Below are 20,069 nucleotides of genomic sequence, written 5' to 3'. Positions count from 1 at the left end.
CACATAGCCTGTTCATGAAGGATGCAGCAGAGAAATGCTAAACAGACCCATAGAACCACAGAATGGTTTGGGTTGGAAATGAACTATTAAAGGCCATCTAGTCCAGCCCCCTTTCCATGGGCAGGGACACCTTCCTACAGACCAGGTTGTTCTGAGCCCTGTCCAACCTGGCCCTGAACACTTCCAGGGGTGGGACATCCACCACATTTCTGATAACTGATAACTAAAATAACTGGGCTCAGCCTAACAGAGCTGCTGGTCTGAGCTCTGAGGACAGAAAACATTGTTTTGCTAAAAGTTCTCCATCCCCCAGTCTTGCAGTGACTGATAACTCACAGGCATCCTCCTCCATCCCAATATCCCGCTCTTCTCCCACTATGGAAGGTCCCACCGAAACAGCAGCCGCAGCACCAGGAGGTTGAGGGGTGGCAGGGGAGTTTTAATTCACTTGGACACAAAGCTGAGGTTTTAATTGTCCCTGGAGCTGGCAGGAGATTCACTGCCCCCCCACACACTTCCCATCATCTCCATCCCCCACCACTCCGGCCCCAGTGACCCATTAACATCCCCTTCTTCTTGTAAATATTGCCTGAGCACTCCTGCCTGCCCTCCTGCCCTCAATTAATCGTGGCCTGGGGGAGAAGCAGGTAAGAAAGCACTCAAATTTAACTGATCTCCACAGATGGTAGAAGTGGAACTCGATGTGACAAACGCAGGCAGCAGGGATGGGCAAGGGCAGGACAAGGAGGACAGCAAAGCCCTTCGTGCCCAAACACCCTTGTGGATGCCCAGATATCCTCACCTCCCATCAATTCATGGGATTTGAAGGAAGTTTGCATGCCACAAGGTTTGATTCTCAGGGGGAAACCCTGCTCTGAAGCAGGTTGTCATTGCAAACTGAATCCCATGCTCCCAGAGCCATTAGGCCTGATGGGGTGGATGTCCCATCAGCCACAGTCATCTCATGACATAAGGCAGAAGCCCACACAAGCTCTGCAGCTCCCAAATCCCATGGGAGCCTTGGAGACCACTGCATTAGGAACCACTGCACTTCAGAAACAAACTGCTGGCAAGAAGCCCTCTGGAAAGAAGGCCAGGTTGGATGGGGGCCTGGAGCAACCTGGTCTAGTGGAAGGTGTCCCTGTCCATGGAATAGGGGTTGGAACTGGATGGCTTTTGAGGTCCCTTCCAACCCAAACCATTCTATGACTGTACAATAAGTATCTCAGGCTTCAAACAGCACCTTCAGCATCCATGGGGATACCAGAAACATAACAGATACCTTCAGCATGGGACCAAGCTCCCAGTTCCTGCTGCAAGGAGCAGCAGGTCACCCACAGAGCAGTCCCAACTGTACCCAAAGGTGGTTTTGCTGGAACAAAAGCAAAGGCCACAGAAACAGGTTGATTTTTTTTCTTTTTTTCCCCTAAGGTATGACTAAACTCCATGAGCTGGTAGTGCCTCAGCATCCTGCAAGCATCCTGCAAGCAACGCTTTCAACATGAAGGAACAAAAGGCTGTGACAGGGAGGGGAATGGTGGGAAACCTTACGGGCTCCCAAGCTTCATTTGAGACCTGGTGTTTGCAGCACAGGCTGTATTTCATCCTTTCATAAGTAACTCTTACCAGGAAACATTACAAAAAAGGGGGCATTTCAAGGCAGAAAAGTTGGTCTACAAACGTCATTTTACTATTTTTTTTTTAAACCCTTTGTTAGCAACTCTTCTGGGGAGCGAATCCAGCAGAGGCAATACAGTGCAACGTGCACTCCTAAATTAGTTTCCAGGCACTTGGGATGCTTTATTATTCATTTCCTCCAAATATTAGGCAATGCCTTTCGCCCCTTTCAAAGTCTGTACGAGGGGTCTTTGATGCATTGTGGGACTTGAAAGTTTCGGGTCTAAAGAAGCATTTCTTTTAAGTCCTCCCTTTTATCAAGCATATTCTGTTCTGTTCGCTGTAATGCACACAATGGCATGAGAGTCTTGACCTGCTTCATGTCTGATGAGCCGAAATCTCAGATGCATGGGATAAAACAGCCATTCCTGGCAACACAGCTTAAACACTTAGGGCTCTATTCAGGCAAATATTACCCAGGGGTCTACCAGGCCGCTGAAAAGCTGCAGAAATTGGCTCCGTAGACGGCTGACCAATTCAGTGGTGAGGAATGACCCCGCTACATTAACTCCCCTTTTCATTTCACCCCGGGCCAGCCGGGGTCTGGAGGCAACCGCAGCAGGAGGCGAGAGCCGGCTGAAGCCAGATTCGTTTTCTTTTTATAAAGTACTTTTTTTTGTGTGCGTGTGTGACCATGAATGTCATTATGAGGATCTGCAAAAGGAGGAGAGCAATGGCATTAGGGCAGAGGCACAGGAACCAGCGAGGTTTCTGTCCTACGGCGACGCCGCGGCGCTGCCACCTCTCCTGGAGAAGTAAAACCCGTAGTCCTTGAGACACTGCAAATGTCTCAGACAACCAGGTGTCTGCCTCTGCTGAAGGTATGTGGGACTTCACACCACATGGTCTCCTCCATGTGTCAATCAGAATTAATACCACTTGTTCCACAATAACTTATCTTGTTCACAGGGGGGGTTTCCCTCTCTTTTTTCTGTTCACTGCAAGCTCGCTCGGAGGAGGCTCCTGCCCAGTAATATACTGGACCCAGGAGAGGGATGCAAAGTGAAACCTATCCTTGCAAAAGCAAGCACATCTCAGTACAAAATTCAATGTTTTTGTCCTTTAGACAATCGCACCAACATGTTTTTATGGAAGTACCAGGTGGCTATTTTAGGATTTTAATCTCGTCTTATCAATATCCTCTTGACAGGTTAGAACTGGGAAAGATTTTTTTAAAGGGTGATCTTGAAATGACTGGGTAGAATTTAATGTGTGGGCTGGAGAGCTCCTAAATGGGCTGAAGCTGCTGAAATTTGCCTTGCATGTTTTATACCCTAGGAGCAAAAGATGTGTCTAGAACAACTCAGCAAAGGAATGTTCAGACCACATGGGAAGATATTTGTAAGAGAGACTGGTCCTTTTTTTATGACTCTGCTTGTCTGCCCCAGTGCTACATCTTGCTATGCAATCCCAGTCTGTCATCCTAAAGCCAGTCTTGATAATCCCAAAATTTCACTGGGAAGACCATTTCTTAAGCCATATAAAAAGGAAGAAGTCAATTTTTCACGAGTAAAACCCAGCTATGTCTTTCCTGATACTGGCAAAACATCCAGCAGCACCTCCAGAGCCTGTAGAAATGGGAATATGTGCATCTGCTCTAAAAGCAAATCTGATCCACAAGGATACAATCTCCCAACACATCCTTCTCCTCCAGGATGCTGCAGACTCAGAGAGATGAGCACAAGCCTGATTTTGAAAGGATGCTGAGCATCTCTCCCATTGCTGGCATGGCAGCAGCAGCAACAGGTACCAAAAATAATATGATAAAGACTGGACAGGGCTCTGAGCAATCTGGTCTAGTTGAAGATGTGCCTGCTTATTGCAGTGGTGGTGGACTAGATGCCTCTTAAAGGTCACTTCCAACCCAAACTATTCTATTCTATTCTATTCTATTCTATTCTATTCTATTCTATTCTATTCTATTCTGTTCTGTTCTGTTCTGTTCTGTTCTGTTCTCAGCTTTCACATTACCCTCCTGGTTAGGAGGGTTTTTAGGAGCCCTCTTAAGCATCCTTATTAAAATACAATCAGGACATATGGGGTTTGTGCCCTGTGTGTGAGTGCTGCAGTGCTGGTCTGCCAGAGGGGAGCTGACAAGTCATTATTGTGTGTCCTACAAATCCTCTGAGCCAACAAGGAAACTCCAACAATGAGATGATTTATCAGTTTGCAGGTTGCAATTCTTTCAATTGAGATAACAATTCTACTCCTCTGTGGTAAATGAGAGTTTTTGTTTGGGGGCTCTGGCAGGAGCGGAGCCAGCACATGGACGGGACTCATCGCTCACGAGTCAGCAGAAAGATGCTGATGGGAGCGTCTGCACAAATTTTAAGGAGCCTGAAATGGCTCCTTTGAGAGGATGAGACTGAAGAAAAGGAGGAAAACTGCAGGAGAAACGAAATCTATTTGTAAACCCCAGGCAGAGCTGACACGAGGCAGCCAACACAGGAAAGATGATAATGGAGCATGATGGATAGTTCACAGGATTATCAGATACCCTCCAACTCAAATATGCTGAGGAGACAATTATTTAATGCTAAAGACAGTGCAAACGGATGTTTAATAAGGTGAATCACTTCAGGATTGCTGGAGCTCGGGAGACCAAACCCCTGTTGGTGTAAATCAGGAAAGCCAGCATGATAAAATATCCTGTGCTCCAGATACACACTGGTCCTCCATCTCTGCCAGGAGAGCAGGGGCTGGGGTGCAGGGAGGGAAAATGCAGCAAATTTAGGAGCAGATGGGTGCAAGGGGTCCCTGGGGTGGGGGACCACAGTCTGCCAGCGCCAGGCTGGTGATGGCACTCAGTTCTGCAGCTGGTGGCCTTCCAGGCTGCCCTGTTTACAACAAGGGAGCTGATTCTCCCAGGGAGATAGTCTGGGTTTCTTTTCTAGGTAACTGCAGAGAGGCAGCAGGGAAGCAGTGGGAGGTGTGGGAGCCAGAGAGGAATTTGGTTTTTCCTCCAGGCACTGAATAGCACCTGTTTTGGAATCAGAGACGATTTCTGGAAACAAAGCATCACTTCTTGGGTTTTTCTGCTGAGGGGGTGTGGGGGGACAGCAGGGTGTCAGCACCCTCCCTGACTGCCTTGCCAGGAGGTGACCAGCCAGAGGAGAGTGACAGGCTTCTGCTCATCCTAGTGTGCTGCCCAAACTAGACCAGATTTAACATGGGATAAAAACATCTCCTCTAACTACAAAGGCCTTCTATCTTTTTTAATGTCTGAAGATTGCTTCCTGAAACCATATTGTGTCACTGTCTCCCTTCTAAACTCATGCTTACACTATAGGAGCTGAGATGTGTCTTAAAATCTGGATCTCCTTGTGATACACCAAACACCAGTACTGCTCCTTCATGTTCACATAGTCCAGGCTACAGCACAGACCCAAGAGATATAAGGAAGAAGTTCTTTATGAAGAGGGTGATGAGGCCCTGGCACAGGTTGCCCAGAGAAGCTGTGGCTGCCCCATCCCTGGAAGTGTTGAAGGCCAGGTTGCACAGGACTTGGAGCAATCTGGAAAGTGTCCCTGCCCATGGAAGGGGTTTGGACTAGATGAGCTCTAAAGTTCTCTGCCAACCCAAACCGTGGTTCTGTAATTCTGTGACAACCCAGCAGCGAGATGCTCCTCAGTGTCCATAAAACGTGTGCAGTGTGGGCCCGGAGGGGAGATGTGGGGATTCAGCCCCTGACAGATGGGAACCCGTGGGGGACTCACAGCACGGCTCTGCTGAGGGTTTGGCCAGTGCAAACCAGGCAGTTGCTCGTGAGAAGATGAGCCTCCCACCTGGAACAATGCAAAATACCCTCGGTTCAGCAACAGCAACTCAGGATCTGGCTCTGGCCAGATCTGAACCAGCTCAGACGATTAAAAAAAGGGATTTTCCTTTCTTCCTCTTCAAGACCTTCAGGAAGGCATCCAATTCACAGCCTCCTGTGCGACAGCTGCAGAAAACAGGTCTGGAGAGGACCTTGAAATGTCACCCCAGAATCGCAGCCCCGTGACTGGGTCTGCGCCGGGGCCAAGCACAACAACAGCCAAAAGCACTCCAAGCATTAACAAATATTGTTGCTCGGCGCACTCCCGCGCAGCTGCCAGCGTTATGTGCCGCCTGCTCCCTCCAGCACTGCAGCACTCAGCACACACACGTTCATGAGAGCATCTTCTGCAGATTTACAGGAAGAGCAATTAAGAGTTTCGGTCGCTGATGACAGCAGAGAATCGCGGTGGTGGCGGCGGCAAAGACGCTTTGTGCTGATCCATCAGCGCGACAAACCACCTCCTCTGCCGCAGGAAATCAGTAACTGAAGGGCAGGATCAGACACCCAAGAGCCCAGAAAGATATCAAGACAACCCCAGTTCATGTCCTGCTTGCCAGGAGCCACCAGCTCTCCCCACAAAGCTCACACATATGAGTACTCACCAGGACCCTTGGTTTTCTTTCAAATCGGCGACGCGCCCTTCGCTCCTCTGACCATCTCCTGAGGAACAACGGAGAGAGGAAAAAACAAAACAAAGCCCGCCATCAGATCCAGGACTGAGTGTCTGGTTAAGAAAGGCCAGCTCTGGAGACACCTTCTGCTGGCACAATGAGGAAACACCGAGGCAGGCCTGCTCCTGCTCTGCTACCACACATGTTTCCACGGTCAGTTCATCTGCTCATCACCCTCTCCTGTATCACAAGATCACCTAGCAACATCGTGCCATGGAGGTGCAAACCCACCCCGTCCTCCCACCGTATCACATCTCCTGTGACAGCTGGGGGACGAACACTCCGGAAACGGATCACATCCAGGCAGCTTTGGCTGCTTCGCCCATCCCACCCCCCAGCTAAACACTATGCTTTGGTCCCTGTGGGATTATCAGCTTCCTAGGGCTTTCTGCAACCACAGTTCAGTTGTCAGTGGTACCTCAGTGGTACCCATGACGGTATTTGCAGGGGTGCCTGCAATAAACCCACATCCCAGAGGTGCTGGGGCGCCGGGGGGAAAGGTGTATGACCACTGTCCTCCCAGCTCTGCCCATAAAAGTCTCCCGTCCCTCCTGGCTTGGGAAAAACTTTGGAGAAATGGAGCCCTACAGAAGCTCCTGGCCACCACTTGCACTTGTAAATGATGGAGACAGTGTCTCTGAACAGGCTGGTATTTCCAAACAGGAGGCTGACACCTCCACGTAGGAGGTGTTAGGTGAGTGGAACTGTCACCAGCACGTGCCAGAGGAGATGACAAAACACACTGATGGTTGATAACACAGGTTACCTACAGGGTGGTTGTTGAGGGATGAGGTGGCCCTGCAGCTTGCCTGGAGGTGGGCAGGGCTCAGGGTTGATGAATGAGATCAGCAGGAGCGTGTTTTGGGGGACCTGACTCCCTCTCAGCACAACCTCAAGGACTGAGACCCCCACCAGCAGGCAGCCATCATATTATCAGGGTCCTGAGCACACCTAGTACAGTTTGGGGGGGTCTCCTCCTGGGTAAGGGCAGAGAGGAAGACCACCATGGCACATATTATGGTAGTGCACAGCTGGAAATTGCTCATGTGGTTCAGCAGTCAGGTAGAGATGCAGTATTTGCATGCCAAAGTGATGATCTGGGGTATTTTCCCTAAAATGGCACCTCCAGCTCACATCTTCTCCTTAAACCTGGGTTTGCACCTGAGTTTTGGCCAGGGCCAAGGGGTTGCCATCAACCCATGGAAGCTGCAAGGGAAAAGGGATCTCTATGCCAAAGCTTAGTGGTGTGCAAAGCAAGGAAACAGGTAGTCATGTGTAGTCTCTCAATTTCCTTCCTTCTCCAGGCAGCCCTTGCAATGGGTTTACTAGGACAGGGTCCACCAGTCCTATTTCCCATTACCCATGACACAGGGAAGCAACTGGGATCCCTCTCCCACCCACTCATTACTTTCAGATGGAGCCACTGACCTTGAGTCAGCCTTCATGAGATTCTCACTGTCATGATTTTCACGGGAAGGTGCCAACAACATTTTTCAGGTGGGGCTGACACCTGGATGACTGTCCCAGGATGGAGGAACTGAGGGGCTCTGAACACCCTACCCAATCTACTGAACTGGTAAGATAATTGCTGCACGTGCACACCCCAGGAATGGAGGAAAACCACGAAGGGTAACCTTTGTGGTGGCCTCTAATTTTCCTTCTCACGCTCCTACGAGCACCAGTCTGAGGACATTTAGGCAGTAGGCAACGCATGGAGCACAGGTGCAGCACAGAGTGGCTGCAGGCCAGCACCAGGGCCAGGATCAGCCCCAGGAAAGGGATTTCCCTGCAGCTAATGAGTCCATCTGCTTTCAAGAGCATCCAGCTGCTCTGACCTTGCGCACTCCAGCACGACCTCCTTCCTTAGCCCCAGCCCTGTTCAGATCATTAGATGACAAGGAACTGCCACTGCTGAGGACTAATGGCTCGTTTGCCACTCAGCAGCCACAAGTGATCAGCAAGGGGGCAAAGAGCTTAGTGCAGGCCACTGTCAGCATGTCCATGTGGGTCAGCACTGTCGTCTTTGTTTAGGACAAAATTCCTGAAGAACGCTGCAAAATTCCTGCAATGTCCTGGCTTCCCTCCAGAGCTCATCAGCTTTGCTAAGGCTGATGCACAACCCCCTCCCAACATCAGGGCAGGGCCTGGCATTCTGTTTCCCAGGAGCAGTGCTGGGCTTCAGCTTTAACTTCTAGCTAAATTCTCCTTCTCTCTACAGGTCCTTCACTGCAGCTGCTCCCCACGGCAAGGGCAACCCAGGGACACAACAGCTTGCAAAGCAACACCTTGTTGTAGACAGGTGAGGGCTGGTGTCTTCTCACAAGCGACAGGAAGAGAGGAAACAGCCTCAAGTTGCACCAGGACAAGTTTAGATTTGATATGAGGAGAAATTTCTTCACAGAACACGTTGCCAAGCCCTACACAGGCTGCCCAGGGCAGTGGTAGAGTCACCATCCCTGGAGAGATTTAAAAGCCATGTAGATGTGCCACCTGAGGACACAGGTTAGTGGTGGCCCTGGTTATACTGGGGGAACAGTTGGGCTTGATGATCTTAAAGGTGTTTTCCAACCTAAATGATTCTGTGATTCTATGATTTCCCCTAAAAGAAAATAAATCACTGTTTGAGGTTCAGGAGAATCCTCACGGGGCAATAAACGGGAGTTTCTGGGCTAAGAAAAGGCTGCACCTCAATCACAGTTTCATTAACCCATGGCCATGAAGAACAGAGGCTGTGAACAACCACAGTCATGGTCCACCCTCTGAGCCAGTGAACAGGGACCCGAGGAGGATGCCCTGGTGCCCTTGCAGCAGTTTCCAAATTAGGATGGGTATTACTGAGAGCAGCCCAGGCTTCATTCTCCCGTTCCCAGAACACACGTGCAATGAAAAGCTGTAGATCAACCAGGCTTGCCTGTGGCTTCCCCCTCAGCCACAAAGGCCCCTTTTAGCTTCTTGGGGCGGTTTGCAGATGAATCGAACACACCCTCCTGAATGTGACATTGAAGTCTAATTACCCTCCTTGAGCACATCACTAACATGCCACATCAGCTCACTCGGGTCTGTTCCTCTCACCACGTGCCTCTGGGAGTGGAGCTTCTCCCTGTCTTTAGAACACTGGCCTCTCCATCCCCCAGCTGGGGTGGGCTGCAGAGCTGGAAAGGACAGTTCCCAAACAAACTGGTAACAGGCCATGCTGGTCCTGCTCTTGAGATCAACCCCGCGTGAAGAAACAGACTTTATCAGAGAGTCACAGAAGAGATTGGGTTGGAAGAGACCTTTAAAGACCATCCAGTCCAACTCCCCTACCATCAGCAGGGACACCTTCGACTAAATCAGGTTGCTCAGAACCCTGTCCAGCCTGACCTTGAACGTTTCCAGGGCTGGGGCATCCACAGCTTCTCTGGGAAACCTGTGCCAATGTTTTACCACACTCACTGCAAAAAACTTCTTCCCAACAGGTAGTCTAATTAATGAATTTAAAACCATCACCCCTTGTCCTATTGCAACAGATTCTACTAAAAAGTCTGCCCCCTTTAGGCCCTGGAAGGGGCTCTCAGGTCTCCCTGGAGCTTCTCTTCTCCAGGTGAACACCCCCAGCTCTCCCAGCCTGGCTCCAGAGCAGAGGGGCTCCAGCCCTCGGAGCATCTCCGTGGTCTCCTCTAGACTCGCTCCAGCAGCTCCATGTCCTTCCCATGCTGAGGAAACCCAGAACTCTCTCCAAGGTGTCCACACTGGGAACACCCCTGCCCTCAACAGAGCAAGCACTCACACACTCCCAGTGGACTCCCAAGTATTCCATCCATGCTCTAACCCTGACCAGCCAGCAGCTGGAATTTAGCTCACCTGAAGCACAGGGTAGCCCTGGACTGACAGCCAGCAGGATGGACCATGGGCATGCCTTTCCCTGGGTCAGTGCCAAGGGGTGATTCCTCAGGGACAGCCTGATGAACCTGTACCAGACCCTGGCATGCTGGGTAGGATTCAGCTCCAGATTAAGGCATCTCAGCTGGGGTGCCCACGTGCAAATCCTGGTATGTTGGATTCCCTAAGCTATCCAAGACCCATGTGTGGCACTTCCAGATATGATCCTGGACCTCTTGACTCACAGATGGAGACCAAGAATGTGTCTTAAGGCAAAAACAGGCACCCATGTTCAGCAGCTGAATCGTGACCTACACGTGTGGTGGCTGTCCCAGCTCTAACTGCAGCCCATGGGGATGCAGTCAGCATGATCTGGGGTGTTTGGTGAGCCATTTAGTTACTCAAACATCAGTATCTATTTTGGGGTGTGAAACACCCTCCAGACTCCACTGATCAAACATCCACCGATCCTAACAGGAGATTAGCACCAAGTTAATATTTTTATCTCCCACTGCAGCCCACCTCCAGCTCCTGGTCCAAGTTTCAACAGCTCCAAAATAAAACCCATTTGCATTGGATGAGGATGCCCTCCAGCTCTGCAGTCTCAGGCCCCTGCTGTGATGAGCAGCACAATCCTGGCACATCAACACTTCCAGGATGGTTCCAGTGTTTGTGTGCCTCCTGTATAATAGCACTGAAATAAATAAATTTGACAAAGAAAGGAAAAGGAACAACTGATATGCAAACCCGTGTGATGAATCATTCACCAAGTCTGCTCTCCAGTTTTCCAATAATCTTGGAGGTTGCTTCCAAAGTGCTGTTTGCAAACCCTCTGTTAATCTGGGAAGCAGATGCTGCCACAGGTTGTGTTACAGCATCTTCAATAAATCCCCAACAAGTATTACTTTAAAATGCCCAGGACTTTTTCAACCAGTTGTTTTTACATCTTCTTGGCATATCTGAAAACCTAACACCATAAAAACCCCCTTTGCTGTGATTCAGCTTTAAAAAACAAGCCTAAGCCTGGGGAAGAGCTCATCTCATATCTCCCCTCACGCCTAGGTAACCCCAAACTCCTCCCAGAGGATTCTTACCATTTCCTTCATATGCTCTCAGAAGTCTTTCACCTCATCAGACACAAAAGTAGATCAGGAAGGTGCCAGAGTTATTTTCTAGCAGCCTTAATAATAGCAAGTAAAATCTGGAGCTACAGAGAAACACTGTGATGTTGTCAGGCAAAAATGAGGGTGAACCCTGTCTTCAGTGAAAATCAGGACAAAACAATGAGGTGCTGCCTTCCCAACCCAGCCTGAGTATCTGAGGTGTTCTGACAGCAGTGAAATGACAGACTGGCCCCTCTGCCATCTAAAAAACGAAGCTACAGCTTCCTTTAGTGACACTCACCAGTCAGTGGGCAGAGCAGGGTGGCCCAATCCCTTCTGGAGGTGTGTGGAGGGACATAAGATGACGCCTGACCATGGTGCAACAGGACCTGCAGTGCAACCACAGAGCCTGTCCATGGTGGAACACCAGAGCACACAACACCAGGTGTGGGAAACCCCAAGATACACCACATTCCAGGGATAATTCTCCTTCTAGTCATTATTGAAATGTGTTGTGGGAAAGAGATACCCAGGGTCACATACCCCCTCACACACCTGAGAAAAATGCCAGTTAGCTAGGCTGGGCTAGTTATCTAAAGTCCATCAACAAAAGAGAGAAGCCCCAGCAAGATCCAGCTGATGTGTTATAGATCTACCTCAGGAGAAGGGACACCACACCACTGAAATTGTCCTTACTGCTCAGCATGAATGGCGAGGGCAGCCCAGGCAGCAAGGGAAGAGGTGGTACCATCCACACACCCAAATGTGGACAGAAGAATCCCACCCCACCAGAAAACACTCCACTCATCTGAAAACCCCATCTCTGCCAGTTAACAGAACAACCTGACAGCCAGAGCTTAACTGAAAGCCTCCAACAGGGCAGTGCCCTGGAGATAACCCACTGGAATCACGGGAACCAAGTCACCCACATCCCTGCAGAAAATCCCACCTGGCAGATGAACTTTGAAAAGGTGTTTCTATCACACCTTGACACATGTGGACACTTCATTCCCTAGGAGAGTGTTTGGGATGATTGAGATGATGTTTTTTTTGCTGCCAGGGACTGTTTCTTCCATCAAAAAATGCCCTGAGACAGATCACCCCTCCCAACCTGGGAAGAACTGAGTGTTGTGGATCATGCTCAGAAGGAGCAGTGGCCTGGTTACATCTTTGGGCTGACATCCTTTCCAATCTCCAGTGCTCAGTTATGCCCTTCCTGTGTGATAATGGGAACAACAATGTCGGCTGTGGTTGGAAAGGCCTTGAAATCTACAGGTGAGAAGTGGAAGATAAAACAGTGCTGCACTCTTCTAGCAGTGGAGAAGGAAAGCCAGTAAAGGGGGGAAACCCCCACATAATAAATAATGCTCTATAAATTACATTAAATGAATGCATTAGGAATCCAATCCCCCAAGAAGCAGCTGCTTCATTCTCTCCTGTTGATAGCATCAATATAAGAGAGGAAATTACCACCTTGTGTTCTGCAACACATCACACAGACTTTTCCTTTACAAACTCTAATGCTCCTGATTGCAGTGTCAATTTAAAATTTACCATAAAATGCAGAATCTCATAAACTTTACAACCTCAATCACGTTCACCCAGTGTTTTTTCACCCAAATCAAATGCACAACAACGTGCTGCTGACAGCAGATGGGAGAGCAGACCAGGGCACCACAGCTGAGATCTGCCTGTCCTGGTCAGCCCAGTTCAAAAGAAAAGAAGTCAGGCTGGAAAACAAGCTGGCAAACGCCCCTCTTGGAAGAACCCTCAGGTCTCTGTGAGTCAGCTCATCCAGAAGGATGAAGGGTAGCCAGAACCATGATTTATATAATGGTGGTGGTAAAGCACTGGCACAGGTTGTCCAGACAGGCTGGGCATCCCTGGAAGTCTTTAAGGCCAGGTTGGACAGGGCTTGAAGCAACCTGCTCTCATGGAAGGTGCCCCTGCCCATGGCAGGGAGGTTGAACTACATGGCCTTCAAGGTCCCTTTCAATCCAAACCATTCTATGAATCTGCAATCAAATACAACACAACCTTGGATGCAGCAGCTCTGGTGCCCCAAACGAGCTGCCCCCGAGGTGAGAGCAGTATCCTGTGATGCTGAGCCAACCTCCTTGCACTGGGACATGCTTAAAATACAGCTGTTTTTGAAGCCCTTTTGCAGGCTAATCCAAAACCTCAAGTCATTTCCCCAATCCTGGGTTTCCACCAGAAATCTAGAGCCATGCAGCTCTCACAGAGAAGATGGTGTGAGCTTTTAATGAAGGGAAGGAGAATGCAGCTACGCCCATGCCATGAGCTGACCACTTGCTCTTGCAGGCATGTGTTCCACTCATGGGTTGACAAGGGAAAACTAATTAGGCTCCTAAATTTGCTTCCTACATAAATCTAAGTCCTTTCACTTCTCATCGAAGTGTTGTCACTGTGACAGAAAGCCCATTTCTCTGAATGGGTGCAGAGGGTTTTGGTTAAAGCAGAATAAAAATATGCGTATTTCAAGATGCACTTCCCCGGGAGCTATAAAACACCACTCAGTGCCTGCAGTCTGCACTCACCCTGCAAGCTCTGGCTTAACACTCTACCCAGATCTACCCCCAGCTCAAAATTACAGGATATATTCGGGGAGGAAAGTCTTTTTTTGCAATCAGCCGCTTGCCACTGTGACTGACTGAAACTGCAATGAGATGGGTGCTTGAAGAAGCAGCAAGGGTTAAAACTTGGAAGAGGACAGGCAGGACTTGGGGATGAAGTAGTTGATCAAAGGGTGGCTCAGAAGTTATTTAAAAATAAACCAGAAAGTAGAACTTCCCGGCGGTTGCCGCTGTAATTACAATGCAGACAACGGAGCCGTGGTGCTGTTAAGGTTACTGGATTTTCCTAGCAGCTGTGTTTAATTTACTTAAAACATGCAAAGCCATCAGGTCAGATCCCATTAGCAGAATCTCTCCAGAGCGCTGCAAGACACGGCCAGCCCAACACCACAGAAATGCTGAGGCAAAAAACACAAGTGCAAAATGCCCCCGAAGAAGTAAGAGGGATTCGTGCCATGGCCAACACCACCCCTCAGCCACAGAAGATGCCCAGTGGTCAGTCCCTGCTGCTGACCCAAGGACCTGTCCCTGTCCCTTTCCTCCCATCACAAGCCACCTTTTGCTGTGGTCCCCTAAGATCACCAGAGACAGAGATCAGCGCCAATACCTTGATTGGCTGTGAGGAGAAGGGACCTAGGAAATTTGGGATCAAGAATTTAGGAAAGTCCTTTGCGTGTGTTTTGCTACGACACAGTTCTCTGTGTGTCCTGCAACCAGCTTATGAAGACACACAGTGTCCCACCTGGATCCCTCTACTCTCCAAGCATCCCCCTGGCTTTCATACTGTGTTAGAGAGAAGACAAACTTGTCCTGAATCACACTCAGAGTCCATGTCAGAGATGGGAGCTTGGTGGATTTGTGGGTCAGGATTCCAGCTTTGTTCACATGGAAATAATTCATCAGGAGCCTTTCCAAAACACAACCTTCTGTCAGGAAAAGTCTTCTGGAGATCTTTTTCTGTTTTGTTTTTCACCCCTTTTGTGCTGTTTTGTTTTTCACCCCTTTAACACTGGCTCAGCCCTCTCTCCACCAAAGGGAACATCAGGGTTTCATCCACTACGAGTGGTTTCTACCAGCTCCATTCTATTTCTAAAATTAGCATCCTGAGAGATGTAATTGCTAGAACAAAAGGTGTTAGGTCACGTTTTGGTCCCTGCACATCATGCTAAGTGCGTCTGCAGCCACCTAGAATCACCTCAGCGTCAGCCACAAACTGAAGCTCAAATGTGTCCTGCTCCACTGAGCCCTACTCAGCAGAGTGATGCAGTTTTGATGGGTGTTGATGCCAAAAACAAGAGAACTGGAGACAAGGAGAGAGGAGAAAACGCCACGGGCTCCCTTCTGCACATGGCCTAGACACACAGAATGGGAAAATAAAATAAAATAACTAAAATAAAATACAAGAGAATGTATTGCCCATAGAAGCTGTGGCTGCCCCATCCCTGGAAGTGCCCAAGGCCAGGTTGGATGGGGCTTGAAGTAACCTGGGAGTGTGGAAGGTGTCCCTGCCCATGGCAGGGGGTCTGGAATTAGAAGATCTTTAAGGTCTCTCCCAACCCAAACCATTCTGTGATTCTGTGACTCTATGAACACAGTAGAATAGAATAAAACAGAGTAAAATGAAGCAAAACAAAAATAAATATAATAAAACAACTAAAAGTCAAACGCCATAAATAGTAGAAAATAATGTGTTATTTTTTGTTTATGGGAATTCTGAAAACATCTGACCAAGATGCATGACCATCGTTGATGAGGACCAGTACTTCTCACCATCAGAACCCTTCCTGAAATCAGCAGCTCCCGGCACTGTGTGCAAGGAACCCCAGCCTAGAGTCCCTGGAAGAGCTCAGGATCATCCTTCCAGCAGGAAACTCCAACGCAGACTCATCCTTCATGGCTTAGAAAGGTGTGAGACTTATTTGCATAATAAATGACAAGGCAGGAATATAGATTTCTGCCAGATCACCCGCTCCCTTCCCTTTGAAAGAAATCTGTTTATTCTGAGAGAGTCGTCTCTTCCCCAGATAAATGGTGTTTGTAGTCAGTTTAGCTCGGGCGAGATACGCATTCTTTTGCATGCCTGTAATGAATTTTCACAGCTAGAGCCCTAATCCAGTCTAGTCATGGAGGGTTTATCAGGACCTCTTATTTTATTTCTACCGGTAAATGGGAATTGCTTTCCTTATCGCTATCTAGGAGCACCTGACTGATTTTTGCTTCATATTTCCTATCCCACTGGAATTCAGGATGCGGTGTTTATCTGATGCTGTACAGTTGTCGCTCATGTTAGCTGCCTTTTCATTTTAATTTGCTGGATTTATTGCTCTTTCTTCCCCCCCTGCCGCTCCCCCCAAGAGATTTTACTTTAAGATCTGAGTCCCTCCTTGCTCCCTTCCATCCTCCTGATCACATTTCTTGGGTGATCCTCAGGAAGGCAGAATCAAGGCATGTCTTGCCTTCATCTGATTGATGCTTTTGAGCAATCTGATCTGCTGGAAGGTGTCCCTGCCCACGGCAGTGGGATGGAATGAGGTGAGCTTAGAGTTCCCTTCCAACCCAAACCATTCTGTGATGCTTTCCCTTGGGAGACGACTCAACCACTGGGCTTGTCCACCCATCCATCCCACATTTCACCACTGGAAAAGCATGAAACTATACAATAACAAGCAGAAATTATCCCTAACTTCGAGTTTAAAAGCAAACAAATCCATGAGGGCAAGGCCTTGCTGATGCGATGGTTGTGGCTGCTGCAACCAGGGGGCAGGTACACAGCTCTGAACTCTGGAAAAGTGAACCCACTGCTGCTGGAAAGGCACAAGAAGACCTGTAAATCCTGCAGATAACACCATGATGGATCAGTTGTGGCAAGACATTAACCTTCACTCTTGAGGAGACACCCAAATGATAACACCTGTAGCCAGGCCACTCCAGAGTTATCAGTCTTGTCACTCGTGAAGATAAATCTATCTGACCTAAACAATCATCCTACGCCCCTCTGGCTTCCTCACTCAAAATCCCTGTGGATACCAGCAGGGATCAGGAAAATCACACCTAATAATCAATTGAGTGTGTGTAACAATGCTCACATGGAAACCATTTCCTTGAGTATGTTAAAATAATCCCTCAGAGCAGGGAATAAACAAGGTAGGCTTGAAGGCTGGTCTGCAGGGAAAGTGCTACATGTCAGTGACAACCATGGAAGGACAGAAAACAGTTACCAAAGCCTCAAGGAGCTGTCACATACAGGAAAATGTAAGTTAATTAAAGCCACTTAAACAAATACATCTGGGACAGGGGCATGGGATGCAGGGAGGGAGAATGAAGTGATGTTAAAAGCTCAGACACATGGTGAATCCCAGACAGGAGGCAAGGAAACCTACTTGGCAAAACCCAGGTGAGCCCCTTGTGGTGGAGCTGTGCTGGAGAGGGCAGTGAGAGCATTTTTCCACAGCCTCACAGGGATTCCCAGGCTCAGGGGGTCTGCCCCTCCTCTGGAAAACACCACTGAGACTCCACTGATGCTCTCCTAGATCAAACAGTGCTGGCTTGGGATTTTAGATCCAATACTTGCCTTCCTAATGTCTTCCCTCCTGTCCCTACCATAACATTCAACTGAAACAAGAAGCTCAGGCAAAGCATGCATGTGGCTAAGTGTAATGATGTAAATCCACCCCAAACACAACACCAGGGCCAACATCAGCTCCACCTTCACCTCCTCTGAGCACAATCTCCCCTGAGCCTCCAGAGGTGACCTGCCTCCTACCATGCTCAGAAGTTGCATACAGGTTATTCACACCAGCCACTGCTGATATAAAAGCGAAACAAGAAAAATTTGGATAGGCTCTGTGTACTTTTATTGCAATCAGCTCCCAAAGAAACTTAAACTTTTAGCTCTTTATAAATTCCTTTGAGCATTGGTTCAAAAGTGGAACCAAAATAACCTGCATGAGTTTGGGTCATCGTGGAGAGCCTGTATCTGCCAAAGCAGATGCTCTGCTGGCCCATTGAGATATTCCTGGTTGGAAAGCAGCACTGACCAGGCTCAATCGGGAAGGGAAACAGGAAGCAAATCCATCTGCACACCATCAAATTCCCGCTGTGGGATGACAGCATGCAAGACTGCTGCCTGCAAGAGGAAGTCTTGCCATGGCATCAGCCCGGCCCAGTTAGAGCCCAGGCAGCACTGAAACACAGATGGAGCAAGGAGGATCCAGGCTTCCAAAGCATCTTAGCCAGCTTCCCATCCTCCTTTACATGCTGGGATGGGGGTGATGCAGCAAATCCAACACCAACCCAGGGTGCTCCTCCAGCAAAGCCAGGAGGCTGATGGAGTCTGGTTACCTTGGCTAGCAGGGAGCCAGTGCATGGATCACAGGGCACAGCGTCTGAGATCTCATTCCTCACCCCCGAGCTCGTCTTCTAACTCCAAATCAGGCTTTGCTACAGATCTTTTATTCCAACCCTGGGTAAGACCAACTCATCACAAGTCTCTTCAAGGAGACCTTAGAGCCCCTTCCAAGGGCCTAAAGGGGTTCCAGGAAAGCTGGAGAGGGACGTGGGACAAGGAGGAATGGCTTCACACTGACAGAGGGCAGGGCTAGATGGGATATTGGGAAGGAACTCTAGGCTGTGAGGGTGGTGAGGCCCTGGCACAGGTTACCCACAGTAGCTGTGGTTGCCCCTGGATCCCTGGAAGTGTCCAAGGCCAGGTTGGATGGGGTTTGGAGCAACCTGGTCTAGTGGAAGGTGTCCCTGCCCATGACAGGATGGTGGAACTGGATGGTCCCTTCCAACTCAAACCATTCTGTGCTTCTATGGCTCTGCAGACAGCATTAGAGCCTGGTCTCTTAAAATATGGCCCAGTACAGCATTCCCCTCTCTGCCTGCAGCTCTGGGCAGGCAGCCAAGGCCCCCCACCCATGCCCCCAACCCCTTCCCTCCCCAGGGTGACTTCCTTAATGCAGCCCAGCTGCCTGCCCCCACCCACCAAGGGCTGACAGATTTGTGCTGTCCCCTTAGGGTGGGGTAGGTACATTTATTTCCTCTTTGGAAAAAAAAAAAAGAAAAGAAAAAAGGAAAAAAAATATGAAATTAACCTTTTCCTCTCCTCGCAAATGGACAAGAAGCTTCCCTGCCACAGAAATAGTTGCAGGACTAAGATATCTGTTCCCACAGCTGCACCAATGCTATTCTGGCTCAGCTAAAATTAAAGAGCTGAAGTTGTACGTGGGCCTTCATGAAACTGTCACGGGGACCACAAGATTAGAGGACCAGATGGTGACCTGGAAGACTGAGGTCTACTCTCAGCTGTGCCAAGGGATTCTCATATGTGTCAGAGCATGTTTGTCCACCCCTGTTTAACAGAATCCTAAAATGATTTGTGTTGGAAGGGACTAAAGATCATCTGGTTTCAAGCCCCTGTCGTGGACAGGGACACCTTCCACTATCCCAGGTTGCTCCAAGCTCCATCCAACCTGGCGTTGGACACTTCCAGGGATGGGGCAGCCACAGCTTTCCATGCCAGTGCCTCACCACCCTTATCATAAATAATTTCTTCATCATATCTACTTTGAATCTCCCTGCTTTTAATTTAAAACCATCACCCCTTGTCCTATCACTACAGACCCTACTAAAAAAGTCTGTCTATATCTTTCTTCTAAACCCCCTTTAAGTACTGAAAGACCAACAAGTCTTGCCCTATCACCTCTAGTGCCCGTCCAAATGCCAGCTAGAGATCCAACAGCACTGAAAAAAAATCAGGAAAGTACAGGATAACCCCAGCATCCCAGCCACCATCCCCTCTCCCACCACAAGCAGGTCCTCTGCCAGCAACTGTGCCAGCTATTGTTGGGCACATAAAGCCTGGTCCACGGGGCCTGCTGTCAGCATGCAGCTCATTACTCTGCAAAGGGCTTTGAAATGCTTGGAATATGAAAGGTGCTCCATCAGACCAAATTCAGCTCCGTTTGCTATTACAATACAGTGCTTTTCTTTTGTCTGTGCCTTTTGATGATGTGCAATTGTTCCCCTCAGTCAGTATTTTGGAGTCATTAGTTGGAATTAGTAAAGTTCCCAGCTGCCGGACTTTTCCAGCGCTCTGTTCTCGGGCTACAAAGAGTCGGCGAGGAGTTGTCCTGCTTTCACTGAGCTGGAGGCACAGCGGGGAGCATCCTGGGGGGAGCAGGCAGTCTGCTCAACTCCACTTTCCCCCTGCAGGCACCGGGAAACGCGTGTGCCAACAAGGTGCTGCGGGTGGTCGCAGGGGCGCCGGTGCCTCCTGGCCAGTGGGGAACCTGAGACCCTCTCATTTGGTACCTCTGGTGGGACCAGGTGAAGGGCTCCA

At 49.1% G+C, this 20,069-nt stretch overlaps 1 protein-coding gene across 2 annotated transcripts in view; it reads right to left on the bottom strand.

The window, feature by feature from the left end:
- ZBTB7C (zinc finger and BTB domain containing 7C) overlaps window positions 1-20,069 on the bottom strand; it is a 131,818-nt gene that overhangs the window by 69,387 nt on the left and 42,362 nt on the right. For both annotated transcript variants that reach the window (XM_051803682.1, XM_051803683.1), the window contains exon 3: window positions 6,100-6,157. In XM_051803682.1, the coding sequence (XP_051659642.1) occupies window positions 6,100-6,157 (58 nt within the window). The remainder of the gene's footprint in view (window positions 1-6,099; window positions 6,158-20,069) is intronic.

The sequence above is a fragment of the Manacus candei genome, unplaced genomic scaffold, assembly GCF_025592945.1.
Source record: "Manacus candei isolate 608988 ecotype Guabito, Panama unplaced genomic scaffold, ASM2559294v1 h1tg000059l, whole genome shotgun sequence".
In the NCBI taxonomy this organism is placed as follows: domain Eukaryota; kingdom Metazoa; phylum Chordata; class Aves; order Passeriformes; family Pipridae; genus Manacus; species Manacus candei.
This window is presented reverse-complemented; position numbering and strand designations above follow the sequence as displayed.